Genomic DNA, 19,212 nt, shown 5'->3' on the forward strand with positions numbered 1-19,212 from the left:
TTGAATCTGAATTTTTTTTAGCTGAACATGAGCTGTGATAAAAGGAATACATAAACAAACAGGCTTTCCAAAATTAAAATTACTCGACTACTATACGCTTTTTCCATCCATCCATTACCCAACTCGCTATATCCTAAGTACAGTGTCAAGGGGGTCTGCTGGAGCCAAGCCCTGCCGACACAGGGCGCAAGGCAGGAAACAAACCCCCACCACGCACACAACAAGCACACACTAGGGTCAATTCAGAAACGCCAATGCACCTAACCTGCATGTCTTTGGACTGTTGGAGGAAACCCACGCAGACACGGGGAGAACATGCAAATTCCACGCAGGGAGGACCCGGGAAGCGAACCCAGGTCCCCTAACTGCGCCACCCTGTCGCCCAATACGCTTTTTTCCCCTCTATGATGGGCACTCACATCTCCATTTGGCGCATCTGCACCAACATGTTTCGAATTTGTAGTATTACCCCAATACGCGCATGCACTTTAAATTTGGATTGCCAAGAAAATCCACATAAACCATGCGTTCACGCTGCATGTGCTCATCTATAAGTTAATTGCTACATCGTGGCGCTTAAAATAAATAAACAGATGATCCATTGCACGTTGAAGCAATAAAATATTTTGCTGTCGCGCATTCGGAGGCGCGTGTCTTGCTTAATTAACGGACTGTGCACGTTTTCATGCGATCGCGCTCTGACTCAAGCATATATTCCTATATACCACGCTTTGCTTAATGAGCCCGAACACCTGGTACGAATGTATTGACTCAATGATTACACCAATCGATCTGTCAATATATTTCCCAAATATTGCCGTTGCCGTGCAATTTTCAGCTTGCCACTGCAGTCCAGTAAAATGTTGAGGGGTTCTCAACCTTTTCAGAGTCAGGAACCACGGCACGCAGTAAACATATTTTATTACTGTTATAATTCCTGAACTCAGATTATTCAACGTTTGAGTATACCATTTTATCATCACTAGAAATAAAGACATTAATGCAACAAAGGGTTGGGGGCAAGGAGTTAATTTCTTTATATAGCAGAGGTCGAAACAAATATGTCGGTTCCTTTCACGGTTGGTGTGAATGGTTTCTCTGTTATTGGGCGGTTATTTTTTGAAAGACTGGCGTCCAGTCCTTAGCAGGTTGCTGTTTTCTACAGTGAGTCCCGCATGAGCATTGTCTCCTATAAGTGGAAAAGTATTACGTGTTTCTGGTTCTTTTTTGTTTATACCCTGGATATAATATCCTAGAATTGGGATTGGGATTTGGAAAATTTACAGCGTTTAGCCGTCAACTGTAGGCTACGTTACAGCAATGAGGATCTGGGCCGTGAAAGAAAGAAAGAAAGAAAGAAAGAAAGAAAAAGATTTTCCGTTTTCAATTGAACTTTATTATTCAATAATGACAAATTACGCTATCGTGTATAAAGAAAATAGAGAAAAACCCAACTAATCCCAAAAAGAAAAAAAATCAAATCATTTACATTATCATAAGTTAAAAAACACTCCAAATTGAAAACAATGTATAATTCATATTTAAAATAAGAAAAAAAATCAATTGATTATCCTCAAGTTTACAAATTTACATTTACATTTGCGGTAATTCTGTAAAATGTATACTCTGAAAATACTGGGTTTCACAAGTCCATGGAATATCCTGATCATGTCAAGTTGCTTGTTTGAGTTGACTTCCTCTTTTCTTGACTAATAAACGACAGAAAGAAAGAAAGAAAGAAAGAAAGAAAGAAAGAAAGAAGTACATGAAAGCAGAAAAGTAAAGAGCAGGAAGACGGAAATTAAAGGGAGCTACTAAAGTTATTATTTTTCTCCTGGAATGAAATCGTCGTCTTAGTCACCACGTTTAAGTTACAAAGCATTACAATGCTCCTTTTTCCTACCGCAAATTATTTGTCATTGAGACTGAGAACATTATTGTATAAAGGCATGGGACACAAAACTATTTCAGTGGAGGAATTAGCAGAAACAACAGCAATACGTTCATAATACACAACGCAATTCCAAATATACTGAAAGCTCTTTTTTCCGGATCTATGGGGCATGTTTCTCAGGAGGCGCGCACCGTCCGAAGGGGTGAGGCTATCTGAAAGTTGTACTTGAAACCGTGAGAAAGAGGAGTACAGATAGACCATTTACGAGCAGCACTTACATAAGGCCGTGCTGCGCATTTTGGCTGCGGTAAAGCCTATTGGCGTATAGGCTTGAGCCTTTAGTAGGATCGTAGCTTTGCATCAGCTCATGTTGCCTATATCAAATGTGGCAGATGGTGCTGTCACTGACCCCATGGTGAGACCTGCGAGGCAGAGCTGGTAGTATGTAAGGCGGCCATGAGAGTGTCAAGTCACAGAACATCTGACAAAACAGTCTTTTTAAGGACATACTACCACCAACATTGCTATGTCCATTACTCTATCTGTCACACCCCCATGTCACTGGTAGAAGGAGTGTGATAAGAAGTAACTAATGCCCCAAGATGGAGAACAGGTTCATTACTAAAGTTGGTGGTTTTGAGAAGACTGGTATCCTTTCAACCACACTCAGTTTTTGACCAACCAAATACTTATATCTGTCAACATTGTTGTGAACTTGAAGTTCAAAGTCCTAAAGACTTCCAAAAACACTTCCAAAAATGCCAACTAAGGAGTATTTACAGCAAAATCCCATCTTTGTAAAAGTGCAAACACACTTTTACACTAAAATATAAAGTTTATTTTTTTACAAAAATCATCTGATACACAAAAGAAAGCTCCAAACAAAGTCATAATATGAAATCCTATTAGGCAAAAACAGAAGAGCAAAATGGTCAAAAATACAGAAAATCACAATACAATAGGCACAAGACACAGCAAAATCACATGAAACACTCAACATTACGGTGCATTCAAAATGAAACTCCAGGAATGATGGAAACTATCACCTTTTTAAGGCCAAAGACAGACCCTGGCAGCAATGGACAGGTGGTCCCGCCTCTTGGGGAACCACCTGCACAAGGTACATAACAAAAGTTAATAACACTCATAACAGAAAAAAGAGTCAAAATTGAGCAAAACAGACACAAAACAATAATTTGAACCACAACCTGGAGATTTGGGGGATTCCTGGCCACAACATAACAAATATAAATATATGTTTGTTCATCCAATCATTTTCTAAATAGTTTAGTACATGAGAAGGCAGTGGGAAGCATGTTTTAGAACCACAAACCATTATATTCATTCAAAAAGCTTAGGATTTGGAGTAGTTTAAATATTGCTAATGTACACATTTTTAAAGCTTTTATGAAATTATATTTAACAGTATTGAGAATATTTAAATGGGTAATGTTTATATCAAACAATAAATTAAAGCCAACAACAGTTTTAAACTGAACATTTAGCATCAGCAATGACAATGGCAGCTGTCCAGAGAATTATGTTAAACAACTGGGGATTCTGTTTGAGACAGTCGTCCAAGAATCCAAGTTGCAGGTCTAAATCACCTTTTGCTGCGTGGACATGAACCCCTTAGACTACCTCAGAAATCAACAACTAATAGAGAAATGAATGCTGCCCAGCAGTGAAATAATAACCCTCCATGGTCTGGTGCCGGACAAATTGAAATGTTAAAAACAACAGAAATTTCCCTTAGTCTCAGAGTGCTTCTGCTGAGAACTACACTGGTGGATTCCTGTAGTCCTTTGGTAATGCGCATGGATATGTGTCCAAATCAACGAGCAGATTATAATTGCACCATGCATTCAAAAAACCCTAAGGACGTGGGTTCAAATCCCTGTACTGACAATGTGTGACCATGACCAAGTCACTTCACCTGCCTTTGATCCAACTGGATAAACAAATGAAATGCAACCAGTTGTATCTTTAATGTTGTAAGTTATGCTGAATGAAGGCATTGTTCAAATAAGTAAATAATAATACAATGCCTTGCATGACACTAAAATTGGTTTTAAGGGTTCTTGGTACTAAACGTCCAGGTGATAAGAAACTGATCATCAGTGACTTTTGGCAGACATTGTGGCCAATGACACGAGATGCTTATAACTGGTCCATCTGTGGAGTATGCCAGAAGGCAAGGGATGGCGTGTTAGCTGGTTGCTGGTTACTGGGAAACAGTGGGTATCCTCTTTGCAAATACTTGCTAACATCACACACCAAAGCACACAGCAACCCAGTTTTTGAGAGATGAAAGAATAAACTTAGACTTGATGAGCTTTAAAAGGACTAGTATTTATCAGATAGCTGCAGAAGGTGTGCCTCCATTCCACACCCAAACCTCAACACCATCACACTGTCTAATGCTGCTCCCTTTGTGAGGCCCCTTTCCTCTTTCTTTCAGCCACATACCGTTTTGGAGTCTTTCTTTGCTCCCATCAGTTCGGAGGAAACACCTCGCTCATTATCCCAGTCCTTTAGCTTATCAATGCCAAGATCCTTTCTGAGTCTCTTCATGAACCATATCAGGACAGACAGATTTAAGAGGAGGAAAACCTTCTAAGTGCTTATTAGCATGCAGGTAAGTGCTTGTCTCATTCTCTTCCATATTCTGCACTAGTTCCTTTCTTGGACATCTCCCACAGTCACTTTTAACTGACCATGCTCACTTAGCAAAGTCCAATTCAGGTAGATGCATGGATGATACATAACATTCTCAAAGTTGTTGCCAGGGCCTATAACATCTGGCTTAGACAGGGAACATCTATAAATAGAAGGGCAGTTCATCATAGGGTCCACTCATGCTCCTTCAGTGCCAGGTTGGAATAGTCAGTTAACCATGCACGCCTTTAAAGCTGTGGCAGGTAAAACAAATGGACAAAATTGACTGAAACCACGCCTATTCGTATAACTCAAAGACCACATTTTGTAAACTATCTTCCACATTGAGAAGCACCTAGCTACCGACAGCACACTTTGACACCTCTTATGCTGAAGCAGCCTGCCCCAGATATTAGAGACCTCAAAGTGATCTTTTGCGACAAATGTCTGTTGGAAAGTTGTTCTAAATCCAGTTAACTCTGCTAAACACATTCCACTGTGAAAATGTTTTTTTTTTTTTCCATTTAATTTTTAGAAAACGCTTTTAATGTAATCTAAGATCAGTTGCGAGGCGAGGCAGGAACCAGAGAACAGAGCGCCATGAAGGCCGGCGCACTTTCACTTATAGCGGGTCACGTAAGAGTCGGTTGTCAACTTAATATGCGTATCTTTGGGAAGTTGTGAAGAAGCCGACGTACACAAAGTGAAAGCCGTGTTGGCACAGAGAACGTGAAACTGAACTCAGGTAATGACTAAGCCGGAATTTCGACTGAAGCTGTGAGGCAATACCGTTAACTGATGTTTTTCGGATTGCCTTCAACCATTTACTATCTATCTATCTATCTATCTATCTATCTATCTATCTATCTATCTATCTATCTATCTATCTATCTATCTATCTATCGCGAAACCATAAAACTGCATTTTGTTACAACAATATAAAATCTAAATATTTCACATATTTGTGGTGCAGGAAATACAGCTTACTCTGGTTCTCTTAAACTCTGAAAATTACAGGGTCATCTTTTATATTAATTGGCATCCTCAGCTAAACTTATTCACAACACGACAACTGAGTACAGTAAAATATTCCACGGCATACGGTAAGCTCAGATAGGCAGTATAACAAATCATTATTTCACCAATAACAAACATAAACCCCATGATTACCATTTACAGTTGCAAATTTAAAATATCAACGATTACTGTAAAATATTGAAACACGCTTGTGCAAAAACATTTAAGTCAACGGTAAGAAAAGCGTTAAATAATTTATTTTTGCATTGTGGCTGAAGAACACAATAATGTGGTGATGCTTTTGGTTTCATCCGACTGCGCTTTTGACAAAATGTTTTCCTTTCTTTTGAAATCCCCCTCTCAGCGGGGACTGATGAGGCTACTATTCCGAGGTATTTGCGAACAGTATTCGCTCAGAGTCTTGAATAAAGCTTCATTGCACTTGCGCCATTCTAATGGATTTTCATTCTGTGCAATCATCTTTTCTTGACTGGATTGTGCTTTCCTGAACATGCTTCAATGGCTGCTGAACGTTGATGCCTGCGTTGCTCACACCTAAGTGTCCAATTCCGTTTATATGCGAGGACTAGAGGTAAAAAAGAAAAGGCAGCTATATTTAACAGCAGGGAAGTAACGTAAAAGATCTATAGTATGCAGGCGTGTTTATTCATCAGGGTTATTGACTGAAACGCGTTTCTTGTTTATTGCCTTTCCTAAGAGTGTATCTCAGATCTAGATGGCCACTAGATAAAACAAAAGCATGAAATATTTAAACTTCACTCCGCATTTATTGACATGGGATCGTGGAAAAATCTATTACTGCTCGTATAGTCAAAATTGACCATTTCCTCTGACTACTTTTGTCTTGTCTATTTTTTTTTCTTTTGGTTAACCCCATACTCCCATTCAGCCGCCCTATAATGGACAAATGACAATCATAATACAATTCAAATATAAATTCCTCCTGCATTTAAATACACCACGACAATGCAATTAATTTTAGTCCTTCCATTAATTTTTTGACCCCGCTTAATCTAAAATTAAAGATTTAATTGGCTAAAGTCTCCGCATCACCGAGAAAGGAAGGGACCAGCCCCCCAATTCAGTTCAGTCATTCAGAACATTTATTATTTGAAATAATTCCATTTGCCTCCTGGTTGTTACAAATAGGAGACGTAATACTGACAGTCAAAAAGTAAAGAATGATACCTACTGTACATTCCATCAGGCGTTATTTAAAAACCTTTTCGCAAAGGTCGATTACTTTAGAAGCAGCGGCAAAGCAATAGTTTTCCCGTACACCGGGACTGAGATTAATAATTGAGATAAGCAACCTGTTCACTCTTTGTTTTATCACAATGAGCAATCTGTTTTTACAGTAGTATGTCGATAGAAACAAACCTCGGTGATGAGATTCCAAGGAGGCGGGCTGAACGATACTGCCCGCTCGCGTATACTTTTAACTGTTTGCTACAGTACAGTTCATTGCAGTGATGAAAGCGACACGGAATGGTGGTAAATTCCAAATAAATGCTACGGTGTTAATGAAACCAGAAATGTAATGTCCACAACACGCAGGTTTTCAGAAGCTTACACCCAAGGCCAGTCCCAACGTACACTGTACCATCTCAGCTAATTTAAGTTGGACAATAGCTCACAGCAGAACCAGGGTCTCTTCAAATATTGCGGCTGCTTCTGCCGTAACCCTTGGTACATAGTGATAGACAGGAGCTGGTGTTTGTCAAGGATCAGAACTAACCTTTGTTTGAATTGAACAGGTATATCCATAAACTGTGATTTAGTAACATCTATTGAGTACACTTCATGCTTGTCTTTGGGTGTTGTTCTTGTTAACTGTCATAAACTGTGATTATGTCGAAGATCGCAATTTCGAATTATTGTGTTCGGTATTCAGTTTTCTTTTATGTACGACAAATAGAATGAAACCATTTGCTGATAAAGGTTCAGCGGGACTACATAGTGCGCACTTGTAACGCGCAGAGGGTTGAAAGCCTCCGGCAGAGATTTAATTATTGCCCACTGGAGGTCACTTTTTCGACTGAAAGCCTGAGGAAAAAATGTACATGAAACGTCTAAACGAGCGCCGGCTGCTTTGTTAAACTTTTTTTTTTTATTCTGGGAAAAAAGTGCTCGTCTCTCTGGACAGCTCTGCTGTCTCGAATTTCCTTTGGCCGAGTGACCGTTAATTACAGAGCTGCCCGCTGTGCAGAGCTTTGCGGCCCTAATACTATACAGAGCCCGGATTTCGTCTGCGTCTGAAGGGCAAATGAAAATACGTACACGAACCAACACAAACCCCCCATAAAGTTTTTCTTTTATATTAAAGACGCATTTATCAGAAGGCACTATGTTTTGGCTACAGTATAAACCTTCAAGCGCACAAGAAAACGAGAATATCACAAACCACAAGATCAGACAAAACCATACCAAATATAACAACCTTGCATGTAAAGCACAATTAGTAATTGTTCTACATTAAAAGGACTAGATGTCGTGGACCACTGTGTGAAGTCTATTACCTACTATAAAAAGCTGTAGTGTTGGCTTCCAAAAAAAGCAAGGTCGCTATATATCACGATTAATGACTATTCTTTGCATATTCTTTCAGGTGGTTTAGTAAATCAACTAATTACAGTTCATTTCAAATTTAGCAATACGACTACCACTAAAATACCTTAATAGGCTTAATCTTATTCTGTTTCAGTCTTTATATTGCAAAAACTTCGAATTCACGAGAATGACATTACCAGAGTTCAGTTCCACGTAATCCACCAGGGAGAGCACAGGGGCATGGTAGGGCCAATTAGGAATCTTTGATCAAGTTAACCTGAACGTCTTTGGGTGTACGGAAGGAAAAAAATGACACGCGATCTCAGGACAACTGTACTGACTGTTTAGTTAGTGTGCCGGTGGCATTTACTGACCAGTCTTTAATCGGAATGGAGGTGTGTATATCGCTAGTTTTGACAGAATACACGAAAAAGTAATTTGTGAAGATCTCTACCTTTGTATCGTATAATAAATGTTATTAGTTCTTACTCCACTTGGATTCTTACCTGTGTAATTTTGCAAATACATGTTTGACTTTTTCTTGATTCAGTTTAATTCAAGATATATGATCGAAGCGAACGTATATTTTCAACTATAAATTCTTGACAAATGCAACAGTTCAGAGCTGGCTGGGCAAACTAAACTAACTAAAATTAATAACCTAATATGTATTTAAATAAACAGCTAATAACATTTGCAGATCTCATTGGGACAACGCAGAAATCGTGTACCAAGTAGCCTACCGATTCACTTTCTCATTTCTTTCGACAGAACAGTGAATATCATCGGTTAATTATTAAAGAATATAACATTTTCAAACCCAGTTAATCTGATGTGGGGGTTTTTGGTTCAGGTGGAATGTTTTGAGTAACCTGTCCCTGAAGCACTGTCAGCAAGACAGAATACAGCTTTGAATGGAACACCACTCGGGGCACATTTGCAAACGTCAATCGGTTTAAGCTTTAAACCTTTGGCGATGCGGGAGGAAAACTTCATGAACACTCGGGAAAAACGTGCATATTTCATACAGGTAACAAGCGGGTGAGCGGGATCAGAAAACGAACCTAAGATGATTGATTTGGGAAGCGGCGGCGCTAATGACCGCGGAAATCAACCAAATTTTAAATGGTGTCTCTGAAACATCAACTTTCCTTTATCCTCCTTCCATTCAATGCAGTTCTCAGAAGCAAATCTTTAAGTGTAATGGAACAGTATTGGACCAAATCCAGAGAGCATAAAGTGTTAAAGTAAGCAGCGATAATCTCTGTTTTCCGGCGGCTGACGTTAGTATTACAAGTAGCTGAAACAGATATATAGATATAGTAAGGAGTGCGGCAGGTGGGTAGACGTGCACGCTCACGTCGCCTGCTAGGCGCGCGGGGAATAAGTGGGAGGGGCGTCAGGGTCAACATGCACGCGCAGAGACAGAGCGGGGAGAAGGGAGGGGTACACCGGAGCTGCCACTTCTCTGCCTTACACTCGCGCACATCCCCACACACAGACTCGCACGGCACACAAAAACAGGACGCGTGGGGGAGAGTAGCAACTGGACGTGTAATCAGCAGAAGGGATAAAACAAAGGTATAAAACGGCAAACAGCTTTCCTTTTTTATTGGAACTAGCACGGTGTATGCTGGGTTGAACTGAAGAAACCAGTTTTTTATATATCCCCTTGGAGTTAACTACATTAAGTGTCTACCACATTAAAGGTGGCAATTGCGAGAAGAAGATATGGCTCTGGCTAATATGCTACTACCTTTCCTAACAATTACCTGTGCGGAATTATACCTGGCACAAGGAAACAGACACGCCGTGCACTGGAACAGTTCAAATATCCAGTAAGTAGCGCCGCCGTTTCTGATCCCGTCATATTTTCGACTCATTTGATATCTTTGGTGCGTATCTGCAAAAAAAAAAGATGTGATCTGGCTGGCCAGCTCGCAGAAGATGCTCGCGATCGGAATAGCTGGGTAGTAGCATTGCCTTCCGCCGTGAAAACTCTCTTGTTTTGCACTTGAAGGTGTTTGTCACACGTTAGAGTCTTCAGGACTAAAAATATTCACATACATGTTACAGTGTACAGTATTTACAGTTTTTCTTTCTGCACTAGGGGACATTGCAACTGCTAGACTCTTCACTGCAATTAGATGCTATCAGCGTCCCTCAATATGCCGGGATAAAATCTAAGGAGTGACGTGAAGTACCGAGCAATTCCTCGCCACACCGGTAACCAGTGGCAAAAGTCGAGAAAACCAGAAAGCAAGGGCTTCTGTCGTTGAGAGACCGGTTGTTCCTACAAACCGGTTCCACGCTTAACAGTAGCTCGAATTTGATTTGCTTGTTTGTGAAGAAACTAAGAAGGCTGCCGCATGTTACGATCAGCTATGCTCAAGCGGTAATAATTCCTTTGCGTGAATAGAATAATCTTGCAGTTAGTCCTCGGTGGTAGGGGAGCAGTGCTTGAATTGATCGTACTTCTGTTTAATTTTAAGCAGTGACGATTACGCGTTTTCTGCCACTGATGTTGTTATTGTTACTATAATCGTTTCAGAGACGTAACAGTGTTATCTGGATCACATTGTTTAATGATTATTTATTCAAAGTAGCAAGGCAATGATTATCTATCTATCTATCTATCTATCTATCTATCTATCTATCTATCTATCTATCTATCTATCTATCTATCTATCTATCTATCTATCTATCTACGTTAACATAACAGATATTACATTGCTAATTTTTTGTCTTTCGCTAATTTCCCCAAAAGCAGAGTTAGAATTTTGAAACAGTCGTGTTTCAAATGGGTTCTTTGTAATTTGAAGGATGAAAGGAATGTCGCTCGGAACGTTTACGGCACCTCCCTTAGCTTTTGATACAGATGTTCATGCGATTTTTTTACAACCTCCCACCCCCAACATACAATAAAAAATAAATAATTATGTCCTTGTGATTCAATGCTTTTGTGTGACAGTTGGCCGGCAAAACATGTGTATCCATACAATAAGCATTTTTTCTTTCTTTCTTTCTTTTTTCTATCTATCTATCTATCTATCTATCTATCTATCTATCTATCTATCTATCTATCTATCTATCTATCTATCTATCTATCCTCCTCGAGTTGGCAGTCCCCTGTGAGAGTTTGGTCACATCAAACCCTTACCCGTCTTCTGGTGTCCGATGACTGACAGGCGCACCCATTTGATTGCTTTTCCCTCGGGGGTTCGGGTACGTCTATTAGTGGGTGGCCGTGAAGTTGGAGATTGTGGGATGGGTGAGTTTGACGGGATATACTGTTATTGCTGCGGTAGAAAGGCGATAAAATATTGTGTCATCTCCCCTGAGAAAGGTGCTAGGCAGCTCTCAAAGTCAGCGTGTACTGTACATTTCAGCGCGATTCTGTGTGGGTTGCTTTGCTTACGCGTCTTTTTCTTCGTCTAACCGGATTTCTTTTCGTCTGTAGTCTCAATTGTCTCCTGTTACTGCTGCTTTTTTCCGAATTTTTAGACAATCTATCAAGTCATTCCAGATATTATTAAAATGAAAACCATTACATTTATGAAAAAAGTTGACAACCCTGGTGCTTTAAAGATGATGTTTTTTTGCGCAGCATTTGTGCAGGATTGCATTATATATGACAAGTGTGTGCCCGCGAAATTGTTAAGTGTAAAATGTAGCCAGAAAAGGAAATGCCTTAAAATATCAATTGTTGATAAGATAAACATTTTTTTGCCCTGAAACTCTCATGTTATTACAAATGTGCCTAAGGTATGATTATTATTTAAAATATTTTATTGTCACTGTATATTTTATGATTCAGGAAAGCATTCATATAAACAACGAATAACTGAAACTCATAATATTATTGTCTAATTTTATTCAGAGTGCAGAAAATAGGCTAGAATGCATCTGTTAAGTAAATGAATAAAACACACCTTAATTTTTCTGTATACCAAAGCATATAATTATAGACGTTTGTTCAGTTTGTGCTAATTTTTTTAAGTAAGTTTGTTAACTTGGGAGAAATGCATGTTTAGGGGTCATTGACTGAGAAAAGTGGCTTTGAGGTCTAGTATAGTATAGGTGGAAACAGGTTGTGGTGTTTTGTGCAAATACCTTTGTTTTAGTTCTTAGGTGAATGATTAAAATGAGCGCCTCTCAAACAATAATTATGATGTCTGTAAAGATATGTTGCTAAAATTAATTCAGTTTACAAAGAGATCTTATATAGTAAAACAAATTAGATACATGAATACATTTGAATTGATTTTTATTAAGTGAGTACATTTTACCATAATTTAAAATTTGAATGACTTGAGCTGCCAATTATTTAACCCTCTCAAAATACGACTAGAAGCATAGACCACTGTGGTGTTTATATCAGCAAGCTAAATGCAGTAAATGAAATGTATTAAATGGATAAAATATGAGAAAACAAAGTGAATCAGAAATTTTTGAAAAAACATATGTACTACAGTATTTTCATGCTACACACAATGTTTTCTGTGTTACAGTAGTTAAGATTTTAAGATATGCTGATAATATGCTGTTTGTATATATGTTGTTACAAACATTTGCTGTTTTAATACAGCATCATTGTGAATCTGTGGTAATACAATTATACACAACATATTCTTGCACATTAAAACATTTGATACTGGCAACTAAGCCACTAGTAGGTAAATATACATGCAGTTATCTGTTCAAAACATTTTAACTGTTAATTGAATTACTTTTTTAAAAAAAAGGTTCAACTATATGGTTAATTTAATGTATTTTTTCAGGATTTTTTTTGCAGTAGATAAAATATTGTAACTCATTATTTTCTGATGTTGGCTGATTTCCAGTTTGTGCCGTGGTTGAAGTATGAATGTGTTTCATAACTTCAGTGGTTTTGTGATGACTGTCAACTATTCTGTATATACCTCATTATGGTATACTGAGACATGAATAACACTGTTGATGTACTTGGGGCTGTTGTGATGGCATTTCAGGGATTTTGAAAAATTGAATATTATATATAATAATACAAGTAGAGCCAAAGTGGTATTGAAATTATCCATCCATCGAATATTGAAATTATTTACAGTAAGATATACTGAAATATACTGCAAGTGTGTATGCTTGAAATGCATGTAGCCCTGACTGTGAAAAAAGATCACAGTCCTTCTCCAGCTCTGATATGAGTTTTCTGATGAATGGTATTTATCTCTCTCTCTTTCTTTTTTCTTTTAATTTTTTTTTTGTTAGCTCTAGTCCTGATTATTCCTATACAGTAATAAACTATTAGCAAATGTATCAGTTCAGATTAGACAACACTAAAGATGAATTTGCCTAAACAGATAACCTTAGGGGCAGCACGGTGGTGCAGAGGGTGGCACTGCTGCCTTGCAGTTAGGAGACCCGGGTTTGCTTCCCAGGTCCTCCCTGCGCGGAGTTTGCATGTTCTACCCGTGTCTGTGTGGGTTTCCTCTGCGTACTCCAGTTTGCTCCCATAGTCCAAAGACATGCAGGTTAGGTGCATTGGTGGTCCTAAATTGTCCCTAGTGTGTGCTTGGTGTGTGTATGTGTGCGCCCTGCGGTGGGCTGGCGCCCTGCCCGGGGTTTGTTTCTTGCCTTGCGCCCTGTATTGGCTGGGATTGGTTCCAGCAGACCCCTGTGACCCTGCAGTTAGGATATAGCTGTTTGTTTAGTATGTTAACTAGCATTTCATTCAACTACCTCTTTTTGAAACATGGTTTGATCCGGGGCTATTTAAAAATAATATTTAAATAGGAGAAGACCACCATTCAAGATGTTTGTTGTTTGTTTAGATAAGCTGATGTAACCATTATTAAAAAATGGATGCTGTCATGGTTGGCAGTTCTTTTAAAAAAATACTTTTTAAAAATTATTTATTAATAGCAAGTAACATTCCATACAAACAAATCAAACTTAACAAAACTAAATTCAATTCAACTCTCATCCAAAAGAAAGAAAGGAAAGCCAACAGCCAGGGTAAAACTTTAAGAATAGAAAAGAGGGAAGAGAATCCTTTTCCCCAATATAAATAAAATACTTTAAATTATTTAAAAATTTGCCTTTACTCATTGGTCTCAACTTGCCATAAATAAATGCTGGCCTTGTACGAGGGATGTTCAAAAAGTTTTTGCACTTTTATATTTTCGTTGGAAACAGTGAAGGTAGGAGAAGAAGTAATTGGGCATTAAAAAGTTGGTATGAGACTGGGAAAATTGCATCGCAAAGGAAGGTGACTATGTAGAAAAGTGCTCATAATTTTTTTTGAAATTCTCAATAAAGAGTTAAAAAAGTGCAGAAACTTTTTTGAACATCCCTCATATTTAATCAGTGGTAAACTCCTATTACAGGAGTTAATGTAATTCTACTGCTTGGACAATATTTATTTTGAAAATGTACTTAATAAATTAAACAGTGGTAAGGGGGCACAACTGATTAATAAACCAACTTGTTAACTCTGGAAACTTGGTGCCATAGACAAAGGGATTTGATGTGCCAGCCAGTAGTCAAGATTTACGGTTATGATGATAATATGCTGTGGGTGTATGTATGTTGTTAAACTAACATATCTAAGATGCACTTATAAACATAAGGTGGAAAAGGGAATTACAAACTGCAAGACTGGTATTTAAGCCTGTACCATTAAAATCTGGTCAATCAAGATTATTAACTTTTCATTTATTATAAATGGACTATTGCATGACACGATCGAACGGTGGCAGCATCTCAGAATAATCTTTATGTAGTGATTCATAGGTTGAAATTAGACATTGTGGAGTAAACTTCAACTTATGAGTTGTGAAAATGTGGTAGAACTGAGCAATGCAGATGCCAAGTAGATAGATGTGAGTTATCATGACGGCTAACATTTCTTGGTATTTTCTAAATGATTACACCAGCTTCTTGTTTTTCTCAGCCTTTGCTGGTGTGAATGCTTTTTAAGAATTTTTTCTCTAAATTTTCTCTAAAGACAACCCACATCCTTCAGTATGTTACTCTAAACTACAGCACATGTGCATATATATTCTTAATATTATCTGACATTATTATTGTTAGAGGCCTCACTATGTTTTAGTCATTAAAGACAAATGCCTGTGATGTGACTCTGCATCAATATTATACTAAAGGAGTAGGGGAGAGGGAGAGTTGTATTAACATTTTACGGTATAATTCTGCAACTGGTACACTTGCCTGATCCAGATGAAAATCTGATTGAGTGCACTGATGAGAAGTTTTCAGGACCAAAATATTCCAGTAGTCTGATATTACAAATTAAGACTCACCTATTAAAATTGTCAGACACAGAAATGGAAATGATTAAAGGAAACATGTTTAGAATAAAATGTGAAACCTGTGGTCTGCAAACTTTACTGCACAGTGTATAAACAAATAAGCTGCTTAAAGGTAGTGTGTTTTGCAGGTATAGAATCTGCAGCACAGAATTGCAAATCTCTGTATACAGACTGTTGTAGTCTTAGTTGTATCATTAAGGTTAGTACTTATAATGAGCTCTAGGAATGGAAAGAGCCTGGAAACACTGGAAAAAGCTTCTAATACCATGGAGGTCCCATTCCATTTAAAGTCACCTGCACATGTCTGGTTTCCGAGTTCTGCAAACAGGACAAATAAACTAAGAACCTTTCTCCACTATAAATATACTTTTTCATTTATCCTTGACTTATCAGCTGGTGCAGAGAATGATGAGGGTCAATGGTCAGATCTGTTTATGCTATTGGAACTGCAAACACAAATAACAAGCATATTTTAAAAGGTAATATATCAGTATACATGCATTTGCTCAAATACTGGAGGTGGCACCACAGCTTTTTGGAGAAAAAGAACACTGATGGAAGAGGGTGATAGTTGAGGTAGGGATATAATATTCCTGGATGAAGTCAGTGAAGGGTAGGAAGGAAGATCTGACAAGACAGTTTATTTGCTGTACATACTGTAAATGATCATGAGGTTCACGGGCACCTATCTGTATAATGTGGCCTATCTGTACTGGCTTGAAATCCACTTTTTTGTGGTAAGTGAAGGTCTACTTTTGTTCGTAGTTCCTCTTCTTGTATATCCTTGATTCTGCTATGACATGCTTGAGTCTGAACTACAGTATGTGAAAAGATCACAAATACAGAAGAGTTGCAAGATCTGTTTGACAAGACAAGGGGCTCCTGTTATGTGTTCCACTCATGACATTAGTTTAGTAATAAATGCCAGCCTAGTACTGATTTCAAAGTAAGCATGTATTTTTAATTTGCAACAAATGCATGTATGGACGAGTCAAAATGATTATTTCAGTAAGATCCACTTTTCCAGAAATGCTGACAAAAAAGCACAAAGAATTAGAAGATTATTATCAGACATATTATTTGGTAGAATTCCTTTGTCTGGGTTCCTCTGCCATGCTTAGCCTTGAAGAATTCATACTTGCAATCTTGAAATTTGGTTAAGATCTTGCCTGTGTGACTCTGACTGTTTCTCATGGTACTTATAAAAATTGTAACAAAAATAATTGTACATAAGAAATTCTGGCACATCTGCAAAAAACCCAAAATCATCAGGTTCAAATGCCCATGGATCCACAGCACCCTGTGCCCACTGTTTGATTTTAAGCAATAGAATCCCCATGGTGGCTTTGCCACCGTCTAACCATACAGGCACATGGTGGGAATCTGCTTTTGCTTTTGTGGGTTTCCGGTTGTGGTCTTTCCCAGCCCTATGCCACTTTAGCATCACTTCTGCCTTGGCAACTCCTTCACCAGTATTTTATGGTTTTTGTTCTTTACTATGTTTGATTCATGTTTCTCCACATTATTTTTGGTTTTCTAAAACCTTTTTTTGAGGCCCCGAGTTTATTGTCTAAGACCTTCTGTTTTTTTTTTTTTTATTTCTCTTTTTTTTGAGACCCTGAGTCTATTTCAGATGTCAGCTTTATGGATTTCATGCATTTTCCATCCATCCATTATCCAACCCACTACATCCTAACTACAGGTTCACGGGGGTCTGCCGGAGCCAATCCCAGCCAACACAGGGCGCAAGGCAGGAAACAAATCCTGGGCAGGGTGCCAGTCCACTGCAGGGCATGCACACACAAACGCACACACACACACCAAGCACACACTAGGGACAATTTAGAATCGCCAATGCACCTAACCTGCACTTCTTTGGACTGTGGGAGGAAACCCACACAGACACGGGGAGAACATGCAAACTCCACGCAGAGAGGACCCGGGAAGCAAACCCGGGTCTCCTAACTATGAGGCAGCAGCGCTACCCACTGCGCCACTGTGCCACCCTTCATGCATTTTATAGGTCTAAAATATTTAGCAACTTCCTGCAACACTATTTTGGTTTTTGTAGGCACAGGTATCAGTTGGTTGTTAGGTTGTTGCTATGGGTGATGCCTGGGGTCATGCACTGTCTGACTTTTGGGGTCAAAGGTATAATAAACTCTGGTTGAGACTTCTGGATTGTCCAGGTTTGGGGATAATTTTCTTAAAAGAAATTGAAAGTATTTGCGAGTGTGTTGGTAAACACTAAAAGTTTCCCAACCAGTTTCTGTTTAAATGACTTTGATTTAGGATTTCCTTTTAACTTTGGCACTTAGTTATTTTGTGTTAGTGTTTTGACTATTGCCTATGTATACAGCTCCTCTTATCTCCTGATGCCTTTTAACAAAACCCTGTGGTATGCCATTTTCAATTCTGAGCACAACACGGTAAAGCGTAGAATTTAGAATAAGACTGCAATTCGCTTCAGATTTTAAAGATTTATAAAAAAGTTTAGAGAGCAGAGAACAGAAAAATTTGCATTAACACCATTCCTCTCTGGAAAGTACAGTCCACTTGTCATTTACTTTCTCATTTTGTTCATAAACAGAACAATTTTTGTGTTTTATTTTATTTTAGCAGTTGGTCTTATTCACTTGTAAAAGACCCAAGCTAGCCAACAAAACTTCCAGAATATCCTCCATGATAAATAAAGCAAAACCTTCAAATATGTTGCACAAATTCCTTTTGGCCAAGGGGTTTTAGAAAAAAGCATTACATTTTCCTCTTTGTATGTTTATTCGCAGGTTGAGAAATGGTAGCAGCAGAATTTTGGAGCTTGAGGTACAGTATGGTGCAACATTATTTTGTTGCTTATTTCAAGAAATATTGTTTGGGTAAATTAATAATATAGGTATGTATAGCTTCCCTAAAATAAAACACAAGCCTGGGATGGTTAGTCATATTCACTGAAAACTCCCTAATTTCTTGAGCATGTCATTTTCTTGCATTTTGTCATGGTGTAGACATGTTTGGTGATGCCATGATCCAAGTTTAGGCTTGCCTTAATGTTTCCTGTTTAACCCGAAGGCAATAGGTTGCAGTAAGGCAATGTTAAGCTATTTTTCAAGACCTAGCAGCACCTGATGATGCTATAAGTAGGTCAGGGTAGGTTCCTAAGGGCATAAATTGTAAAAAAAAAAGGGAGGAGATGTTAAAAAATGTTTACTTGAGAAGTACTGCTTAGATATAATCAGCTTTGGCAATAGATTCTTTTGTGCATTAAAGTTTCAAAACTGAAAGCACACTCTCTTACTGCTGATACTTTACATAAAGAATGCACTTTCTGAAATTTCATCCATACCAACCCAATTTCTGGCATACACCGACTTTGATTATTTGCAATGCTGGTGGAACCTTGTCCTCAAATGGCAGCGCCTTTGCGTGGGCCTGGCATGCAAATCTGTTCACACCAGATGAACTAGCTCTTGTCTGGTAACTGTGATCTTTCATTGCAAATGTAATGTGCTAAAAAAGTTTTCTTCCACATAAAATAATATTAGTCAAGTTCAGCTCTTGCAGTACCCTAGAAAAAGGAAAAAAAGTTGGCTTCTTGATTTCATATTACCAAATGAACCCCTAAATGGGTCTGAGAACTTGTTTTTCCTCAGGCAAGATGTAGAAGAAAATATGAACTGTTAATATGACTAATCAGGTGGCATGCAGCAGTTAAAGATTAATCAAGTGATAAATTTTATTGCATTGTATTGGTATCATAAGAAGTTT

General features: G+C 38.3%; 1 protein-coding gene across 2 annotated transcripts in view; it reads left to right on the top strand.

Annotated features, from left to right (window-relative positions):
• The first annotated feature begins 9,574 nt into the window (after positions 1–9,574).
• The window catches only part of LOC120535490 (ephrin-A3-like), a 300,708-nt gene continuing 291,070 nt past the window's right edge, over positions 9,575–19,212 (top strand). Inside the window, exons 1-2 of one of the 2 annotated variants that reach the window (XM_039763392.1) lie at positions 9,945–9,978; positions 18,234–18,270. In XM_039763392.1, the coding sequence (XP_039619326.1) occupies positions 18,242–18,270 (29 nt within the window). In that variant the 5' untranslated portion in view covers positions 9,945–9,978; positions 18,234–18,241. Of the gene's footprint in view, positions 9,979–18,233; positions 18,271–19,212 lie in introns of both variants that reach the window. The other variant, XM_039763383.1, reaches the window with a different exon arrangement.

The sequence above is a fragment of the Polypterus senegalus genome, chromosome 1 (genome assembly GCF_016835505.1).
Source record: "Polypterus senegalus isolate Bchr_013 chromosome 1, ASM1683550v1, whole genome shotgun sequence".
In the NCBI taxonomy this organism is placed as follows: Eukaryota; Metazoa; Chordata; class Cladistia; order Polypteriformes; family Polypteridae; genus Polypterus; species Polypterus senegalus.